The 19,487-nt window shown below is 35.0% G+C and overlaps 1 protein-coding gene across 1 annotated transcript in view; it reads left to right on the top strand.

The window, feature by feature from the left end:
- Window positions 1–18,868, top strand: part of LOC114331062 (calcium homeostasis endoplasmic reticulum protein) — a 67,802-nt gene extending 48,934 nt beyond the window's left edge. The window contains exons 8-11 of the mRNA XM_028280538.2: window positions 1,005–1,505; window positions 13,635–13,909; window positions 16,206–16,306; window positions 18,671–18,868. Coding sequence (XP_028136339.2) covers window positions 1,005–1,505; window positions 13,635–13,909; window positions 16,206–16,264 — 835 coding nt within the window. The 3' untranslated portion in view covers window positions 16,265–16,306; window positions 18,671–18,868. The remainder of the gene's footprint in view (window positions 1–1,004; window positions 1,506–13,634; window positions 13,910–16,205; window positions 16,307–18,670) is intronic.
- Window positions 18,869–19,487: the final 619 nt, after the last annotated feature.

Raw genomic sequence — 19,487 nt, 5'->3', positions numbered from 1 at the left:
TACTAGTAAGTCTTAGTCTAGAATAAGTATTTTTCGGTAACTGTTTCGACGAAAACTATAGTAAGTCTACAAAATTTAGCAAAAAATCTGTTTTTTGTTATGTTTGATCTGTGAAATACCTTAAAACCTTTTATACATAGTATAACAGAAATTTAAATTTGTAAGACGTATTTCTTCCAAAGATATTCATTTACTGTTACTAAGTCTAGAGTAAGTATTGTTTTTTTCTTAATTACTTCGACGAAGCAATACGAAGCAAACGTAAGTCTACAAGATTTAGCAAAAAAAATGTGTTTTTTGTTATATTTGATTTGTGAAATCCCTTAAAACCCTTTAAATATATATCAGAAATTTCAGTGTGTAAGGAGTATTTGTTCCAAAGATTTCGTCATTTCTTACAGCGAAATCTTTGCGAAAAAATTTCAAACGCGATTATCTCAGTTCAACCAAAATTGAGTTACAATAGTCTTCGTTGCTTGGGTCGATATAGAGTATTTATAGCAAATTTCGATTAATGTATTGGTACATTAGCACAAAATTTATAGTAAAATTTTAAATAATATCTTGTTTTGTAAATCACACACAAATCACACACATAAGATCGTCCCCCGCGACGTCAGAGTATACCACGTGACCAATAATCATAGTTAACGCTCCCAGCGGATAACAAAAAATTTCTTATTACAAGGTGGATCGCGGATCTTTAAATATACCACAATCTTATTACCGTATTCACAAAATATTTTTTGAAAAAAATATATTAAGAAAACATTGTCAGTCATCTTTTTATTCTATTGTATCACAAAATATCAGTGTTATAGTTGTAGTAAAACAGTAAAACTCACAATATTTAATAAACCAATTGCTTATTCCATACTGCAAATTTTTCCATTATTAGATATTTAGAAATCTTCGCGCAATGAGAGCTCTGTCTTTTTAGATCATGTATATTTTTGTTGTTTGACATTTTGTATCTTATGAACTTGTATCGTATGTGTAAACAGCGAAGGTTGGGAAAAACTAGGTTTGTATGAGTTCTACAAGGCAAAAAACATTGCCAAAAAAGACAAAGACGATCTTATAGCCGCGGGGCTTAGACAAAAATCGAGAACTCCTAGTCCGGTGGTACTGCCTGACGAGAAAGAACCTCCTCCTCCGAAACGAAAGTATCGCAGCAAATCCCGAACCCCGCCGCCCACGCCAGTCCGCTCCGTCAAGAAATCCAGAAGTAAGTCTAGGTCTAGATCGAGAAGTCGATCGAGAAGTCCGAGGAGGAGGTACAGAGATAGAGATTCGAGAGGGGATAGAGACTCTAGAAACGATAGAAATGATTCCAGGAATGATAGAGATTCCAGAAACGATAGGGAATCCCGAGGAGATAGGGATAGAGAGAGGGACCGAGATAGAGATGCTAGGAGAGATCGAAGACGGAGAAGTAGATCCAGGTCCAGATCTAGGTCGCCGCTGAACCGAAGATCCATATCGCCTCCGGCTAACAGTTTTGTGTGAGTACCAATTTTTTTAGATAAAATATCGTACATTACGCGTGTTTTCCTGGTTTTTGTTTGCAGTGTAATTTATGAAAGCATTGCTAGAAAAATTTTTAGAGGACTTGTACTTTATAAATTGGAAAAAAGACACTTTATAAATGTATTTTAAATTGGGAGACACTTTTCTGTCTTCCTGTAACAATTTTTTTTTAATGCCAAGAGGATTCAATTCGTGAGACTTAAAACTAATAAATAAACCTTTAAAAAGTTATATTTTTTATATTTTTATGGCCTTTATACGTGATTTTATAAAGGGTTCGAAAAAACGTCTGTTTTGGGAGTGAATTTACCTTTGTACTAAAAAGGTGAGGTTCTTTTTAACATTTTTATAGGTTTATTTAGTAAAAAATACACAAGGACAAAAATTTCCTGTAGCTGGCTCTATGCCATTAATCACAAAAAATGATTAAGATCCTCTATAAAAGGTATATATTTATTTAAATCCCTTAAAGGGCTACATCAAAATCACAGAACGTTTTCGATCTAAAAAGATCATCATCAGTGCTGTTAACAGGTTTATAACAAGCTGAGCCACCAAAATATGTGGTTAAAAACAAAATCCCTTTAAATGGTTTAAAATTATGATATATATACATTATTATGTTTAATTTAAACTGATGGTTGAAATTGTCCTAGTTATGGCACCAAGCATCACAGGCATCATCATCATCATGGAACCTCTTCTGTCCACTGCTGGACATAGGTCTCTCCCATTCTTCGCCACTCTTCACGGTTCTGTGCTTTTTGTTGCCATTTCTTGGATATTCGGTTAATGTCGTCCATCCAGCGTGTTGGTGGTCGTCCTCTGCTGCGTTTGTATTCTCTTGGGCGCCAGTCAATTAGTTTTCTGGTCCATCTTGAACCTTTCAGTCGCGCTATGTGACCTGCCTAATTCCATTTCAGCTTGGCTATACGTTCAACGACATCAGTGATACCTTTTCTTTTCCTTAAGGCTTGGTTCCTTATTTTGTCTTTTTTGTCACGCCGAGAATCGATCTTTCCATGCGCCTTTGTGTGACTCGCATTTTTAGTGCTGTTATTTTTATGAGCGTGAGAGTTTGTGCTCCGTGTGTCATAATAGGAAAAACGCATTGGTCAAATGTCTTCCGTTTCATAGCTGTCGGGATGTTGCTCTTAAATATGTCTCTTAGTGAACCATACGCCACCCAAGCAAGTGTTATTCGTCGTTGAAATTCGCAAGTCTGATTGTCCTTGATTATTCTGATTTCATGACCGAGATATATGTACTTTTCTGTCAATTCTACCACTTGATTTTGGATGGTTAGGTGTTCGCTGGGAACTAAATTTGTTATTAATTTTGGTCTTACTGATGTTCATTTTTAGACCTATTGTTGAAAATACGTTTTCTTATTCTAGTAGCATTTGTTGTGCTTCACGCAGATCTTCGGTAATAAGTACTATATCGTCGGCAAAACGCAGATGATTGAGCATTTCTCCATCTATTTTTATTCCTCTATTTTCCCACTTTAGCATTTTAAAGGCGTATTCGAGGACCGCTATAAATAATTTAGGTGAGAGAGTGTCGCCCTGTCTCACACCTCGCTTGATATGAATTTCTCTGGTAGTATCATGTAGTTTTACACGCATTGTGGCGTTTTGGTATAATGTTTGCACTAACTTTGTAAACCGGTAATCTATTCTACTATTGTTCAGAGCAGTTATAATGCTGTCTAATTCCACAGTGTCGAAGGCTTTGTGAAAGTCTACGGAGATAAGTACCAGTGGTCTGTTATATTCTATCGACTTTTCTATTAAGGTTTTTACTGTTTGTAGGTGATCGTTTGTTCCGAATTTTGAGCGGAATCCAGCTTGTTCTCGGGGTTGGTAGAAATCTAACTTTTTTTCCAGTCTGGTCGTAATTATTCGGGTAAACATTTTATAGATGTGGTTCAATAAGCTGATTGGTCTATAGTTTTCTAGGTGCGCCTTGTCTCCTTTCTTGTGTAGTAAAATTGTTACTGCATTGTTCCATGTTTCCGGTATGCAACAATCTGTTAGACAAAGGTTAAACAAAATTTTTATTTGGTTGAGAAGGGCACGTCCACCCATATTTATAGCTTCTATTACGACTCAATCTTCTCCTGGCGTTTTGTTGTTTTTCATCTTTTTCATTGCGTCCTGGATTTCACTTAGTGTGATCTCTGGCATGAGCTCTGAACCCTGGTTGATAATTTTACGTGATGCAGCGGCTTCCAAATTCTTTTGGTCTTCTCTTTGGCTTGTGTATAGTTCTTGATAGAAGCCTTCAACTATGTGTAGCAGTTCTTCTCTATTTGATGTGGGGACTACTTCTTTGTTCTTTAGTTTATGTATTTCGCATTTTCCATTGTTTAGCCGTCTTCTCAGGACTTTCAGACTTTTATTCTCTTCTATAGTTCGCTGGACTTTTTCATTCTTAAATTTCCTTAAATCTTTCCTTATAGCTTTTGGTACTTCTTTGTTTATTTTTCGCAGTTCTTCTTCGCCAATGCTTTCGTTTCCTTTGATTTTTCTTCTAGTTTCCATTAGTTGCTTTGTTTCAATGGTTATTTTTCGTCTTGGCGTATTTTAGGGCAGCATTTTACTTGAGCCTTTCAAATAGCTTCTACGATATTTTCGTTTAGGGCATTTACATTATTCATGCATTCATTTTGTTGTAGGATTTTATTGATATTGCCTTGGTATTCGTTTAAATGAAATGATTTTCATTTAAATGATTTTTAAATGGCAAAAAAGCATCACAGGCAACAGTTGCTAATTATCGTCCGTAATGTGAGGATATATCCTCTGGACTTGAGCACCCCACGTGTTGCGTGGGGAGTCCTGTGATGCTCGGTGCACTATCTAAAGGCGGGTATACATATGCGCTCTGCTCGGTGTGCGAGCCGCTCGCGCGCAACATATTTGTTAGATTAGTACGTGTTTTCAAGTGGCACACAAACGGCTCGCACACGGCGCACCACGATATAACTTCTGTCGGCTTTACAACAAATGCTTTGATGGTTCGCAATACGTATTTGGACGGGTTTGCGAGTGGTTTGTTGGTTTTGGGGCGACTGAGTTGAATATTTGTTAGTAATGGAGTGTTAGGAAGGAAATATCAAACTTATTGATGTTTACCGTGGAAAGTGAAAATGAGATGATGACATTGAATATATTTAAACATGTTAGCTTGCAACCCCCAACTTGTAACCAACTTGCAACCATCTTGCAACCCATTTGCAACCAACTTGCAACCAGTTTGCAACCAATTTGCAACCAACTTGCAACCAATTTGCAACCAACTTGCAACTCAACTTGCAACCAATCGGAATGAAACCAAACACTTCTCGATGAGAATAGGAGAAGCTACTCCCGACGTCGGCCGATATCGGATCTGATGTGATCGGAGAAAAACGGATCCAATGTAGGCACCCACATTTAATACTAATTATCTACAATTACTAAATGTTCGTAAGTTTCATCTGGATCGCGGAAGGTTCGTCAAAATGAAAAATTTTAACGAACATTAACCGCGCCACGAACGCACGGCGCGAAGTTCGCGGCGCGGATATGTATTTCCGCCTTAAGACAATTTCAAACAAACATCACTTATTTTTACCCACATATTTTGGTGACTCACCAGATTATAGACCTGTTAATAGCACTGATGATGACCTTTTTAGACGTTCTGTGATTTTGATGTAACCGTTTAAAGGGATTTTAATAAATATATTCCTTTTATTAAATATTCTAATAATTTTTTTGTTTATTTAGTACCTGTATATCTTCCACGTTTTGAAAAATGTGATTTCGCGTTTGAAAACGCGTTTAAAGTATTTTTACCGTAACTTTATCGAATGAAGTGGTCAAAAATTTTCCCTAATCAGCGATTCCTGCTGCATATTGGGTGCTCTCACTTTCAGTAAAAGCTGTAAATGGTCGGTCAAAGCTTTTTTTTATAATTCTGCCCTCTCTTGATGTCTCGCTGCTCCTTCTATTGGCTTGAGCAATACAAGCTTCGTCGATATTTTCCGACCAACTCGTTGCTATTTCTCAAATTTTTATTCCCATATAAACTAGATTTTAATTTTATTGTCGACTAAAAGCCGATTTATGTTAGAACGGGACGTGCACGATACGTGCCGTAGAACAATAGAAAGCGCACCTCCCAGCTCCGTTGTCGCTCCGTCCCGTCGTAGCCTTAACTAGCTAATGCTTTTCACATGAGACGACCTTCAACGTGTCCCGTAAGGCAGGCGTGTCATCCACGGCCCGTCCTAACATAAATCCGGCTTAACTGGATAATTCTCAATTATTTTCTGATAAATTTCAATAATATGAAACACGAGGTCACTTTATAAGTTTTAGAAAGCAACTGTCGAGTTGCACGTACACTAGCGAGGCGTCGAGCGCAGTGTTGTATACAAACGAAATTTAGCTCAGGTAGGTGTCGTTATAAATACGGCTATAATTTAGTTTCTGTTTCGAATTTCTTAATAAAATTTTTGGACATATTTCTGTGATACCAAGGTATGTTTTACGCAAAAAAAAATAAAAATCGATTTTTTTTATTTAGAAAGTAAAAGTCCTCTTAATATTATTAAGATATGGGTTTAGATGATTGAGGATCCTATAAGTCATTTTTGATTTTTCTCCAAATTAAGATTAGGATTTCTAGCTTAGATACGACTATTTGGTAAATACTTCCTCATTTTTAGTAGTAACAATACTGTGCCAGTCGCAAAATACACCAAGCTGCGTATCTGATGGGTAAACCCAATTCAAGGACTCTGAAACCATCGTTTTTGAAAGTTAGCTCACGTTTTCGAGTATTTTCCATTTAAAAATTTTGTGTAAAAATTCAGAATACCGCAATTTTCATTACTTTTTTATTTATTATAAACAAGAAAAAAATGCGAATTACTGAAATATTGTAGAGCAGCAATGACACAACAATTAACAAAATTAAAAAACAATAAAATACCGGAAGAATATAGAGTGAGCGCACTAATTGTACTATTCAAAAAAAGGAGATAAAAACAGCCAGAAAATTAGAGAGGTATCAACTTGTTAAATATTACCCTAAAACTTACAACTAAAGTTTTACAAGAACTAATGAATCAGATGATAGTTTAGCAGATGAACAACAGGGTTTTCGTACTGGAAGATCGTGTACAGATGCAATATACAGGGTGTTAGTAAATAAGTATGAAAAACTTTAAGACGTAATTCTACATGAAAAAATAATGGCAGTTTGCTCTATAAACGTAAGTCCGCAAATGCTTTGTTTCCGAGATACAGGGTGTTGAAATTTTTATTTCAAACTGTCAATTTTTTTATTCTCTAAGACCTGTTGAGATATGAAAATTACAATTGGTGGGTTTCAAGAGGTAGTTATTGCGCATTTTTTGCCAAACAAATAACAATTTTATATTCATAATTGGCGCGCCTACGGGTAATGGTCTGAATTTTTTTAAAGAAAAAATGGTACGCCACTGAGATATTTCAAATTAAAAATTATTTTTGTATTCCGCGTTTAATTTATGAAAAAGAACCTTTCTTGAATTTTTTTCCTATGGTGCATCGTTTTTATGCGAAAAAATAAAACATCTTCGAGCGTATTCTTCATTTCTTAATACATTATCAAGATCTCTCCAATATAATAATACCAAAGTAGAACAATAACAGAAAATATTACTAAAAAGATTTTAACTACGTGCAAAGCTTACAACAAATGTTCAAAATTACCTTCTTTAAAGGTGACAGAATAATTTTATATTCACCATTGGCGCCCGTACAGGTAATGGTCTGAATTTTTTAAAGAAAAAAAATAGTACGCCACCAAGAAACGTCAAATTAAAAATTATTTTTGAATTCCTCGTTAAATTTACGACAAAAAATCATTCTTGTCTTTTTTCATATGCGACGCCGTTTTTATACAAAAAAAAATAAAACATCTTAACGCTTACAAATTACACAGGTTTACAAAAAAAAATAAATTGTGGACTATTTGACGAAACCATATGACTAGGGGGTTTTTGGGGTCGCTGATCACGAATCCGGTGTCCGCTGATCTCTATCACATCAGGTTAAGGTCATTTCAAGGTCAAATCAAGATAAATAGACAATCGCTCTGAAAAAGTATATTAGGGGGTTTTTGGAGTCGCTGATCACGAATCCGGGGTCCGCTGACCTCTCTCACGTCTAGCTCAAGGTCATTACAAGGCCAAATCAAGATAAATCGACACAATCGCTTGGAAAAAGTACATTAGGCGGTTTTTGGGGTCGCTGATCATGAATCCGGGGTCCGCTGATCTCTATCACGTCAGGTAAAGGTCATTTCAAGGTCAAATCAAGATAAATCGACAATTGCTCTGAAAAAGTATATTAGGGGTTTTTTGGGGTCGCTGATCACGAATCCGCGGTCCGCTGACCTCTCTCACGTCCAGCTCAAGGTCACTTAAAGGTCAAATCAAGATAAATGGACACAATTGCTCTGAAAATGTATATTAGAGGTTTTCTGGGGTCGCTGATCACAAAACTGATTTGACCTTTAAATGACCTTTATCTGACGTGTTATAGCTCAACGGACCCCAGTTTTGTGATCAGCGACCCCAAAAACCTAATAATTTACTTTTTCAGAGCGATTGTGTCGACTTATCTTGATTTGGCCTTGAAATGACCTTGAGCTAGACGTGAGAGACGTCAGCGGGCCCCGGATTCGTGATCAGCGACCCCAAAAACCCCCTAATATACTTTTTCAGAGCGATTGTCTATTTATCTTGATTTGACCTTGAAATGACCTTTACCTGATGTGATAGAGATCAGCGGACCCCGGATTCGTGATCAGCGACCCCAAAACCACCCTAGTCATATGGTTTCGTCAAATAGTCCACAATTTTTTTTTTTTTTGTAAACCTGTGTTATTTGAGGTAGATTCAAAATGCATAGAAACTTATTTCAAATACTTTGTAAACGTTAAGATATTTTATTTTTTTGCATAAAAACGGCGCCTCATATGAAAAAAAGACAAAAACGATTTTTTGTCGTAAATTGAACGAGGAATTCAAAAATGATTTTTAATTTGACATATCTCAGTGGCGTACTATTTTTTTCTTTAAAAAATTCGGGCCATTACCCGTACGGGCGCCAATGGTGAATATAAAATTACCTACTCTGTCACCTTTAAAGGAGGTAATTTTGAACATTTGTTGTAGCCTTGCACATAGTTAAAATCTTTTTAGAAATATTTTCTGTTATTGTTCTAGTTTGGCATTATTATATTTGAGAGTTCTTGATAATGTATTACGAAATGAAAAATATGCGCGATGTTTTATTTTTCTGCATAAAAACGGTGCACCATATGAAAACAAGACAAGAAAGGTTCTTTATCATAAATTAAACGTGGAATACAAAAATAATTTTTAATTTGAAATATCTCAGTGGTGTACTATTTTTTTCTTTAAAAAATTTCAGACAATTACCCGTAGGCGCGCCAATGATGAATATAAAATTGTTATTTGTTTGCCAAAAAATGCGCAATAACTACCTCTTGAAACCCACCAAATCTAATTTTCATAACTTAAAAGGTCTTGAGCAATAAAAAAATTCGCAGTTTGAAAAAAAATTTCAACACCCCGTATCTTGGAAACGAAGCATTTGCGGACATACGTTTATAGAGCAAACTGTCATTATTTTTTCATGTAGAATTACCCCTTAAAGTTTTTCATACTTATAAAAATGTATACCATTTTTATTCAGTTGCAATGCGCAAAACAATTTTATTTTTCACTTAGAATACGGAGCGCAGTCCAGCACTCTGAACCGACGATTTTCGACTCTTATTGGAGTCATCTTCGGAGAGGCGTAGGCCTGCTGCTCCATACTCGAAGTGACCAACCATGAAAGCTTATCCCCACATTGCAACTGACGTGTATGGATTAGGTGACTAGTGTCATCTGGCAATTGAAAGGTAAAGTTTTTTACCTTTTTTCATACTTAGTTACTAACACCCTGTATAGACATATGCAGCGGAATAAGACAGAGGAACTCAATGAGCCTTATACTCTTCAATTTAATCATGGATGAATTTATCAAAAGCTTATATAACCTTCTTCTTCAAAGTGCTCCGCGAAAAATCTCTGCGACAGAGGTCGGCAATCAATTTAGTTAGTTATTCGGATTTTAAAGATTCTCTCAGGTTGCGCAGCCAACATATTCTACATCTCCCTAAGCTTCTTTTTCCATGAATATTTCCCTGCATAATCAATTGGAGCGAGTTATATCTCTCTTCATGTGTAATATGTTTGGAATATCTCGGACATATGGAATAACCACTTCAGCAGAATGGGGAACCCGTGTGGTCAAAATAGCAAGAGATAAATCACCAATCGGTAGAAGTATCGGCTGACCGCGCAAAAGAGGTATCAATCCACCAATGAACAAGCAGAATTGCTTATAAAGAGGAAGAAGAATGTAACTACTTGTACGTATTTGCAGAGCTCGATCCTGACAGCTTGATGGTTTGCTTGATGATTTTTAGAGATTTACAGATTTTACAATACAATATATCGATGGCTAAGAGGACAAATAATATTGTATGTCCATTTTTGTTTAAAATGAGATAGTCCGTGGTCTACGTAAGTCGAGATGAAATCTTTATGGTGCTCAAATATTGTATGTTCTCTTAGAACGGTTTGCTAGTTACTAAAGTAGCATTAAAGACATGTCCATTAGCGTCATCATAAACTTAGAGCACAAATGTTGAATGTCCAATAGTACAATACTTGTGCAGTTCACAAAATTCAAACCAAACGACTCTTTTATTGCATGTCCAAAGATACAATATTTGTCCATATATTTAACCCTACAGAAATAGAACTGAGTAAGACATAAAAGAAAGGTGTAACACGAACTTAACTGTAATTTAGTTAGTTTTAAAGTATGAATGGTTTGTCACGGATAACGCAAACATTTAAAGTGATTATACCGAAAACATCAATTTTGGACATACAATATTTATTTTGTCCTCTTAGCCATCGATATAGGAGATGTCGATCATATATTAGTCCAGGGCGCATCTGTTTTGAGATGGACGTTGAGAGGTGACTCAATTTTTTTTGCAGAAGTTGCTTGAAAATAACTCAAAATAATATTTGAGTTATCCTCCCACTCAAAATGGTCCGGAACATTGTTTAAATAACCAAAATATCAAAATATGAAGGAAAAATTCGATTTTTTTATTGGTTTTTTGATTATAACTTTAAAACTATTCATTTCTGAGAAAATGTACTGACATAAAAGTTGCGTAATTAAATTTTCTACAATATAGAATTGGTTAAAAATTTAAAAAATAGTCACCCTTGTTGCAAAACAGCAATAATTGAGAAAAAAACCATACAAAAACAAGTATTCGCATTTTACGTTTTTCAACCATACATGCTACACTTAGGACCTTCATATTTTACCCAGAAAAACTTTATGATATAGTAAAACAGCACGGTAAATTTCATTAAGATCGGTTTAATAGATTTTGTAATCCAGCTTTCGCAAAAAAATTATTTTTTTAAAATGTTGCAGGACTGAAAATAAAGCAGATAGCAAGTTGAATTTTTTTTTTGCTTATAGAAGTGTACTGTACCTTTCATTTGCAATTTGCAAAATTAAAATCGATTAGTTACCACGGCGTCAGGAAATTTTTTAAATAAACATTAATTTTTGGTGCTACGCGCAGGACAGCGGTGTTCGATTCACACAAGTTGATTTCCACCAAAATTTCTTCCAATCTTTATCTAATATATTATTTTCTTACTCTATATTTTGTTGTATTTTAATATTTTAATTCCACAAAAATCAAAATAATTTTATTATTGTTTGTGAAATATTGTTTAAACGATTGCATATGTTTAAAAATAATAAACTTTTATTCTCTAAGTTAAAATATATGAACAAATGTATGTGTTTTTATTTTGTAATAAACAAATTTATTTATTTATTTAGATCGAAATGTAATAAAAATTAAAATGTATCAATCATTATCAAAGGTCATTGGAATGCCCAATCAGAGCAAACTATCCGCTGTCCTGCGCGTAGCACCAATAATTAATGTTTATTTAAAAAAATTTCTGACGCCGTGGTAGTTAATCGATTTTAGTTTTGCAAATTGCAAATGAAAGGTACAGTACACTTCTAAAAGCAAAAAAAATTTCAACTTGCTATCTGCTTTATTTTCAGTCCTGTAACATTTTGAAAAGATGATTTTTTTTGCGAAAGCTGGATTGCAAAATTTATTTTGCAAAATCTATTAAACCGATCTTAATGAAATTTACAGTATTGTTTCACTGTTTTAAAAAAGTTTGTCTGGGTGAAATATGAAGGTCCTAAGTTTAGGATAAATGGTTGAAAAACGTAAAATGCGAATACTTGTTTTTGTATGGTTTTTTCGCCATTATTGCTATTTTGCAAGAAGGGTGACTATTTTTTAAATTTTTAACCAATTCTATATTGTAGGATATTTAATTACGCAACTTTTATGTCATGTTATAACTTTTCTCGGAAATGTATATGTACTTTTAAAGTTATAATCAAAAAACGAAGAAAAATATCGAATTTTTCCTTCATTTTTTGACATTTTGATTATTTAAACAATGTTCCGGACCTTTTCGAGAGGGAGGATAACTCAAATATTATTATTTGACCTATTTTCAAGCAATTTCTGCAAAACAATTTGAGTCACCTCTCAACGTCCAAATGTACTAATATTTTTACAGATGCGGCCTGGTATTGACTTTTGTTGAAGGATGCATATGCATATGATATTGGATATTTTATATATTTTTTAGTATTAAAATATTTTATATAGGAGTTTTATATAAGTATATTTAGTATTAGAGTATTAAATATATTATTGTTTTCTTATATTTCCGGGTCTTTATCTATGCAGCAGCGGTTTTTCTTTTAGTAGGAACGGTTCGTAGATGTTGTGACAAAATATTAGACGTCCTTACCTATTCACTATTCATTTTATTTGATTTTTCCTTCCAACTAAGTTGTTACGTTAAAGTGCCCATATTAAAAGAACTAGCAGAAGTAGAGCAGACCATCTGATATAATGGCAACAAGAACAACACTATACAGAAATCAGAATGATAACAAAAAGATCCTAAAGGAAAATCCAGAATGTTACCGTATATATTAACCAAGAATATATGGTACAAACTAATCGATGAATTTTTCAGACTACACGAACACAGACTAAATTTAAAGAACTACCAAGTCTCATCACACATGAAAATAGCAGGAAACAAAATAGACAGTAGCTCTTGCAAACAAATCGCAATATCTCGTACTATAAAAGGAGAATAATAAAAAAACATATACGTAAATGGAAACCTCAACAATAGAGAGGACGTACCAAACACTAAATCCAACATCATCCGCTCGGGAGAAGATACTATCATATAATGAAGGTACCTTGACAAAATAACTGAGGATTTATGCAAAGTTCAAACACAACGTGTAAAAAATAACGAATGATATTTGTAGAAATGTTTATTTTTGTATCGGTAGAGACTTTTGCGACTAAAAAAACAATTGTGAACGGATGGACACCCGGAATATATGAAAGCACACAGTTTTATACACAAATGTTTAGTTCACCTGCCAAAAAACAATTAAACGTTTCAAAACAACGTCACAGAAACTTAAGAAAATAACTCTTGGGTCGGCCGTACACGGACAGCTTCAAGCAGTTGAGATTGACTGCTTGAAGTAACGACCGCGCGGTGAACTATAATCTTATATTCGCTGCCATACACATGACAGCTCGGGTAGTCGCGACCGCTTCAAACTGTCAACAGCTCGATGAAATTCTATCGTGCCGTCGACAGCTCGAGAGCGGTTGCAAGGCGACAAGGGACAACTCAGGTAGTCAACAATCGACTACTCTAGATGTCGACGACGATTGCTCGAGCTGTCATTGTCTATATCGCTCAATGGTACACTGCCCCAGCAGTCCGTGTACGGCCGCCGTGGATACTAAGATCCAAAAACCATTTTATTCCAATGATTTTCTCAATTTTCATCAGCATTTTTACGTTCTAGTAACCTTAATTTAATGCATAATCCCGTACAAGAACTGGACCCATCCAACAAGGGCCACCAGATGCTGAAGAAGATGGGGTGGGGCGGTAGTGGTTTAGGTGCTAATGAACAAGGTATTGACACTCCGATTTCGGGCGGTGACGTTCGCGATAGACAAGATCAGTTTAAGGGGGTGGGGTGTAACTTGAACGATCCCTACGAGAACTTTAGGAAGAACAAGGGGGCCGCCTTTATCACGAGGATGAAAGCCCGGGCAGAGGAGAGAGCTGCGGAAAGTGAGTTGAAATTATATATTTTTATTGTTTCTTTTACTACTACTACTACTACTATCGGTTTACAGCGTTCTCCGACGCCTTCCGACTTCTAACCTTCATTCTCTCTGTTTAACCATAGACCTGGAGGGATTTCTCTTTCCTCTAGTTCTTTTTCAATTCCCTCCCTCCGGCTTCTTCTCAGGCTTCCTCTTTCCCTTCTCTCTTGTGGTGTCCACGTCAATATCTGTTTTTGAGGATCCTGCCATGTGGCATTCTCTGTAATGGCCGTACCATATTAGTTGTTTTGTTTTTACGTCATTAATTATTACATGCGTGACTTTCATCATTTCTCGTATTCTTTCATTTGCTATCCGATCTCTTCTTGATTTGCCTGCTGCAACATTTTCTCTGTTTTTTTGTTTCATTGGCCAAACTTCACTGCCATATGTGATTACACTTTTAAGTATGGTATTGTATATGAGCAGTTTGTTTGCTTTAGATATTTAGGTTTGATCCCTCAGAATGCCGTTCATCATGGATATGGCTTTTCTACCCTATATGTTTCTGTCTTTTATAGCAGCATCGAGTGTTCCATCTTGAGTTGTCTTCATGCTCAGGCACTTGTATTTATCACAATGTTTAATTTTTACCCCATCGTCTAATGTAATGCACTGCTTTGTCACTCCAATACACATGGGTTCAGTTTTCTTAATATTGACTTCGAGACCCCATTTGTTATGTTCTTCTATTAGCTTCCGCGTCATGTAACTCAAGTCGTCATGATCCTGAATTTGCTCATCAGCGAAACATAAAGTGTATAGTGTTGTCTCGTCCTTGAGAAGGATTCCCATGCCATTACATTTTTTTCCACAGCTTATGTTGTTCCAGATAAATTTCCAACAGTAACGGGTAAGCGAAATACAGCAACTCTGCTTCAGTCCTTTCGTGACCTTAAATTCATCAGACATCCTTGATCCAGTTTTAATTTTTGCATTATACAGACTTTGGACTGCTTTGATAAGACCATGTTTAATGTTATTGTGGTTAAATCTCCTTAGTCCTGATACTCTTATTGTGGTTAAATCTCCTAACTCTCTATTAATACACATTATTCAATTTACCTAATTTCGCTTGTCCATGTTACTTTGACGACGGCCGTGTAGATTATTTCTTTGAACGTCCTCAAGATATTCTTTCATTTCATTAGTCTTCTCATAGTTCCATATTGCCGTTGATAGTTAACAATGATTTCTTTATCATATTATTTACTAGCTTTTCTGATTTTTACCACAAAGTGTCTAATTTGTTATACCATTTGAAATGTACTCCTATATTTGCTTTATCCATCTATTCAACTCTGCTTTATCTTCTTGTTGTATATTTTCATATGGTTTCCCCATTTTTTTATTGTTATGATACTTTTATCTAATACGATGGTTTTATATCCACTCATTGTAGGGATTTTTCTATCACTATCTGATTGTTCGTAAGATCTGTCGTTTCACTGGAAATAGATTGTGATAAGTACAGACAAAAAAGCTACTCTCTGTACAAAAGGGTATTCTGTGAGGTTCCTCAACGTTTTCCATGCCTCTGGCTTTTGACTTTCCCATTAAGCTATCTATATATTAACATTTTTTGCCAAAATTGTTTTTTCTGCTCTTTATTTCTTTTTTTACTTCATAAGATGGTCTGCTGTATTCTCTTCTGTCTTCTTGATCTCCTGTAGTCAGTCACTTTTGGTTAAGTCACTTCTTCTTTTCTTTTATTTGGTTTTCTATCTTTGTTGTCTACCAATATGGTTTTTTGTTTGTATAATTTATCTGGTATTCTTCTGCTTCTAGGTGTATTTGGGTTTTAATGTTATCCTATCGTTCTTCATATTATATTTTTTACACAGTGATGAGTGCGCTAATAACGGACAAAATAAGGAAAAAGGCGGAAAACGTAATACGTTGTGAAATAAAAAGAGATGAAACTAGTAGAGATGGGAAATTATCAATAGAAACCTATAAAATTTACATTATATTGATATCTTCCCACCTTTAGACGTATCGGAGTCAGCCTGTCACAGGAGAATTTTATAAAAATTTTAGAAAATTCTCCTGTCACAGTGACAGTTGCCAAACTCCTCCGATGCGTCTAAAGGTGGGAAACTATCAATGTAATGTAAATTTATAGATTTCTATTGGTAATTTCCCACCTCTCTTTTTATTTCACAACCTACTATGTTTTCCGTCTTGTGCGTTATTTTGCCGGTTCTTAGTACACTCGTCACTGTATACAGTGTATGATTAAATGTTACTCTAATTTACAGAGACAACAACACACGGAGGATCCAAGGGGTCTCAAAAATACTCCGAAAACGAGGACTGATATCGAACCATCAATTCCGAAGCCAGGTTCAAGATTTTTAAGGTATTTTAGTTTCTGTTGCTACTAAAATTAAGTCCGATAAGAAGATCGATTACGATTAGGTTTTTGCAATAACTTGGATCCAAATATATTTGAAACGATTCCCCAAAAATCCCTTTTTTCGTTTTATTTTTTAGGCTTCAGTGTCTTAAAATTGTAGTTGGTGTTTCTGATAAAAAGAGCGGTGCAAAGAACGTCACGATATTATTAAATTTTATAATTTTTCGAACACGAACTAGTTTCCTGTTTGGAACAAAAAATCGTAAGTATATAACAAAAAAAAAGGATTGTACGCCAATGAATTTCCAAAAAAGTCGATATTTTAATATAAAGGAAAAGCTTTTTTATATTGAGTAAATAAAAAAGTGTAAGATAGTCTGTAACGTACAAGGCTATACGAGGGTAATGTAAAAAGTGTCTTAAGCAATTTACGAGGATAATGTGAAAAGTTCTGATGGTTCTGTTGATCTAATAATCACATTAATCGGCTCAGATTTCAACACGATCTCGAAGGAAATCAGCTAATTTTATATTTTATATATTTGGTATGTCGCAAATGTTTTTAAATATTCATCATCTGGAGCGATATTGGGTTCTTATTGATATTTTTTTCTCTGTTGCTGCTTTTGGTCATCTTTTCAATCTTAATCTTTAATCTATACATACTCCTTACACAATTTTCCAACTTTGAATGAAGCTTATGACAGTGCAGATTATTCTTTTTGTCCAAAACCCGTCCATGTAGAAAAAACTATTTGTTCGATGACATTTATACTCATACTGAGTGTTTGTTTTTGAATGAATATGTGTTAGCATTGCATATAAAGTTAGCAAGATGTATATTGAACATTTATCTCAATTATTTTGTCGCTCTCTTCAGAATGACTTTAGAAGAAGCACGTCTGTTGCAGACACAGCCTTTCTTGCAAATAGTCAAGCAGAGCTGATTGATATTATACGACTGGTCGAAAACGAAAGTCAAATATATGATAGTCTGCAATTAAACATATCAAAGACAAAGATCATGATAGTGTATAGACTACATAACAATCATCCACACTTAACCACAATTGACCGGTTTGAGGTTGTGAATTTATACTTATATCTGGGATCATTGATCACAAACACAGAGAGACAGGATCACAAACAACATCAAGCAGAGAAAGCTGGAGTACTTCGGACATGTAATGAGAGGTCCCAAATATAGGTTGCTACAAAATATCATGCAAGGAAAAATAGTAGGCAAACGCAGTCCAGGACGAAGAAGAACCTCATAGTTGAAAAACTTGCTAGATTGGTATGGTGTTGATAGAAGCATGCTATTTAGGGTGGCAGTGAATAAAATTAAAATAGCTATGATGGTAACCAACGTTCTGAAAGGACATAGTACATGAAGAAGAAGACAGGGAGAGATTAAACGTAGATGTGATCTAGCAAAAGTTGTCACAGCAAAGATGACGAAAATATGGAAAGACTGTCAAATTTCAAGAGCGTTAAAGATGAGATTGATTAACTGCTTAATCTTGCTTGGACGCTGAGACAATTGGAAAGAAGAAAGATAGACGCCACTGAAATGTTCTGTTGGAGACGAATGTTACGAATTCCTTGTACCGACCGTTTGACAAATAATTCAATTTTAAGATAGCTAACATTTAGCCAACGAGTCTCCAGTAAAGTCCATCTCCAACAATTAAAATACTTCGACATGTTATGAGATCAAACACAGAAAACATGGAAAGACTCATTATACAAGGAAAAGAGGAAGGCTGAAGATCACGATCAAGATCCCCAACAAGATGGATCGATCAAATTAAGGGAATATGCAAAAGACCTATGCATGAGTTAAAAATCCCAACGTTGAAGCAAGTCATAAAAACGTTGGCAGTTGGCGCCAACATTGGCTCAAACACACTTTTGTCGGCACACACATTGGACGAACGATGTTGGTGCCAACGTTGGCTCCCATGTGTGGAGGCGGCATTTATAATTCCTCGATACGAAAATTGGTACTGGTACTTCCCCCAACACACAGCTAGCGAATGGAAGTCGTTAAAAGCAACAATCCGTCCATGTTTAACGTAAAGTTATCGGGATGTTACACCAATGTTACATGTTATTAAACCAATTTAATCTTCTTTTTCTGAAAACATCCTTTTTAAGCGAACTGATCAACAAGTTGCACTAATAATAATAATTCGATTCATATCACTGTTCCAATGTCACGCAGATTTTTTGACCAATAAGTGTACATATTATTTCCTATAAGATGTCCAGAGGATTTATTTAAACTGTTAAAGACTTAATTAATACTCACACTACTTTTTACATTCCGTATACATTAATCAATATTTTTATTTTTGGTTTTAGGAAAAGATATTGATTTACCTGGCTTCTTTTTATTCGATTAAGTGTGAAAGTGTTGCAAACACTTTTGTATCACTTATAAATCCCATGTTTTCATTATTGTTTTATTATATTTTGTATCATGTGTAATTTCGTTGACTTGACTTGTAAATAATGACTGTAAAAAGTTCGATGAAATAAATAGATATTGTAGAACAGTTACTGTAGTAGTTTTTTATTTCGTCTTGTAGAAGAATTGGTACAGAACGACAACTGATGTGCACAATTAAACAGAGAAAACGGCATACCTGGGGCACCTAATTAAAAATGAAAGATACCAGTTTCTGCAAACCTTAATTGAAGGAAAGATCGAAGGAAGAAGGGGACTGGGCAGGAAGAAAATGGCATGGCTCCTTAATGTCAAACAATGGACAGGACTAACAAACAGGAGACCTAATACATACTGCAAGGGATAGAGAAAAATAGTCAAACGTGATCGCGAACATCCACTAGTGGATTGCATAAGAAGAAGAAGACAAAACAGCTCCAGCAATGTGCATGTTTAAAAGAATTGTTAAATTTATGTCTTCCTTATCGTAAAGTGGTGTAATATTCTCTAATATAAAGTCACATCTGTGTTATTTAATTATTATATGTGGTAATACCAATCACAAACAGCTCTTAGGGTATTACTAAGCATGGCTAATATGAAGACCTGTAGTACTGTCTAAGAAAATATTCAACAAGAATCAATTGTTAGTATACAAGTTTATGTATCTATGCAAGTAGGTACTTACAAATATTGCAGTAATACTGACTGTACATGAACTACGGGACCAAA

This window comes from Diabrotica virgifera, chromosome 2 (genome assembly GCF_917563875.1).
Source record: "Diabrotica virgifera virgifera chromosome 2, PGI_DIABVI_V3a".
NCBI classification, from domain to species: domain Eukaryota; kingdom Metazoa; phylum Arthropoda; class Insecta; order Coleoptera; family Chrysomelidae; genus Diabrotica; species Diabrotica virgifera.
The sequence above is the reverse complement of the archived record's forward strand: the minus strand, read 5'-3'. Positions and strand labels throughout refer to the sequence as shown.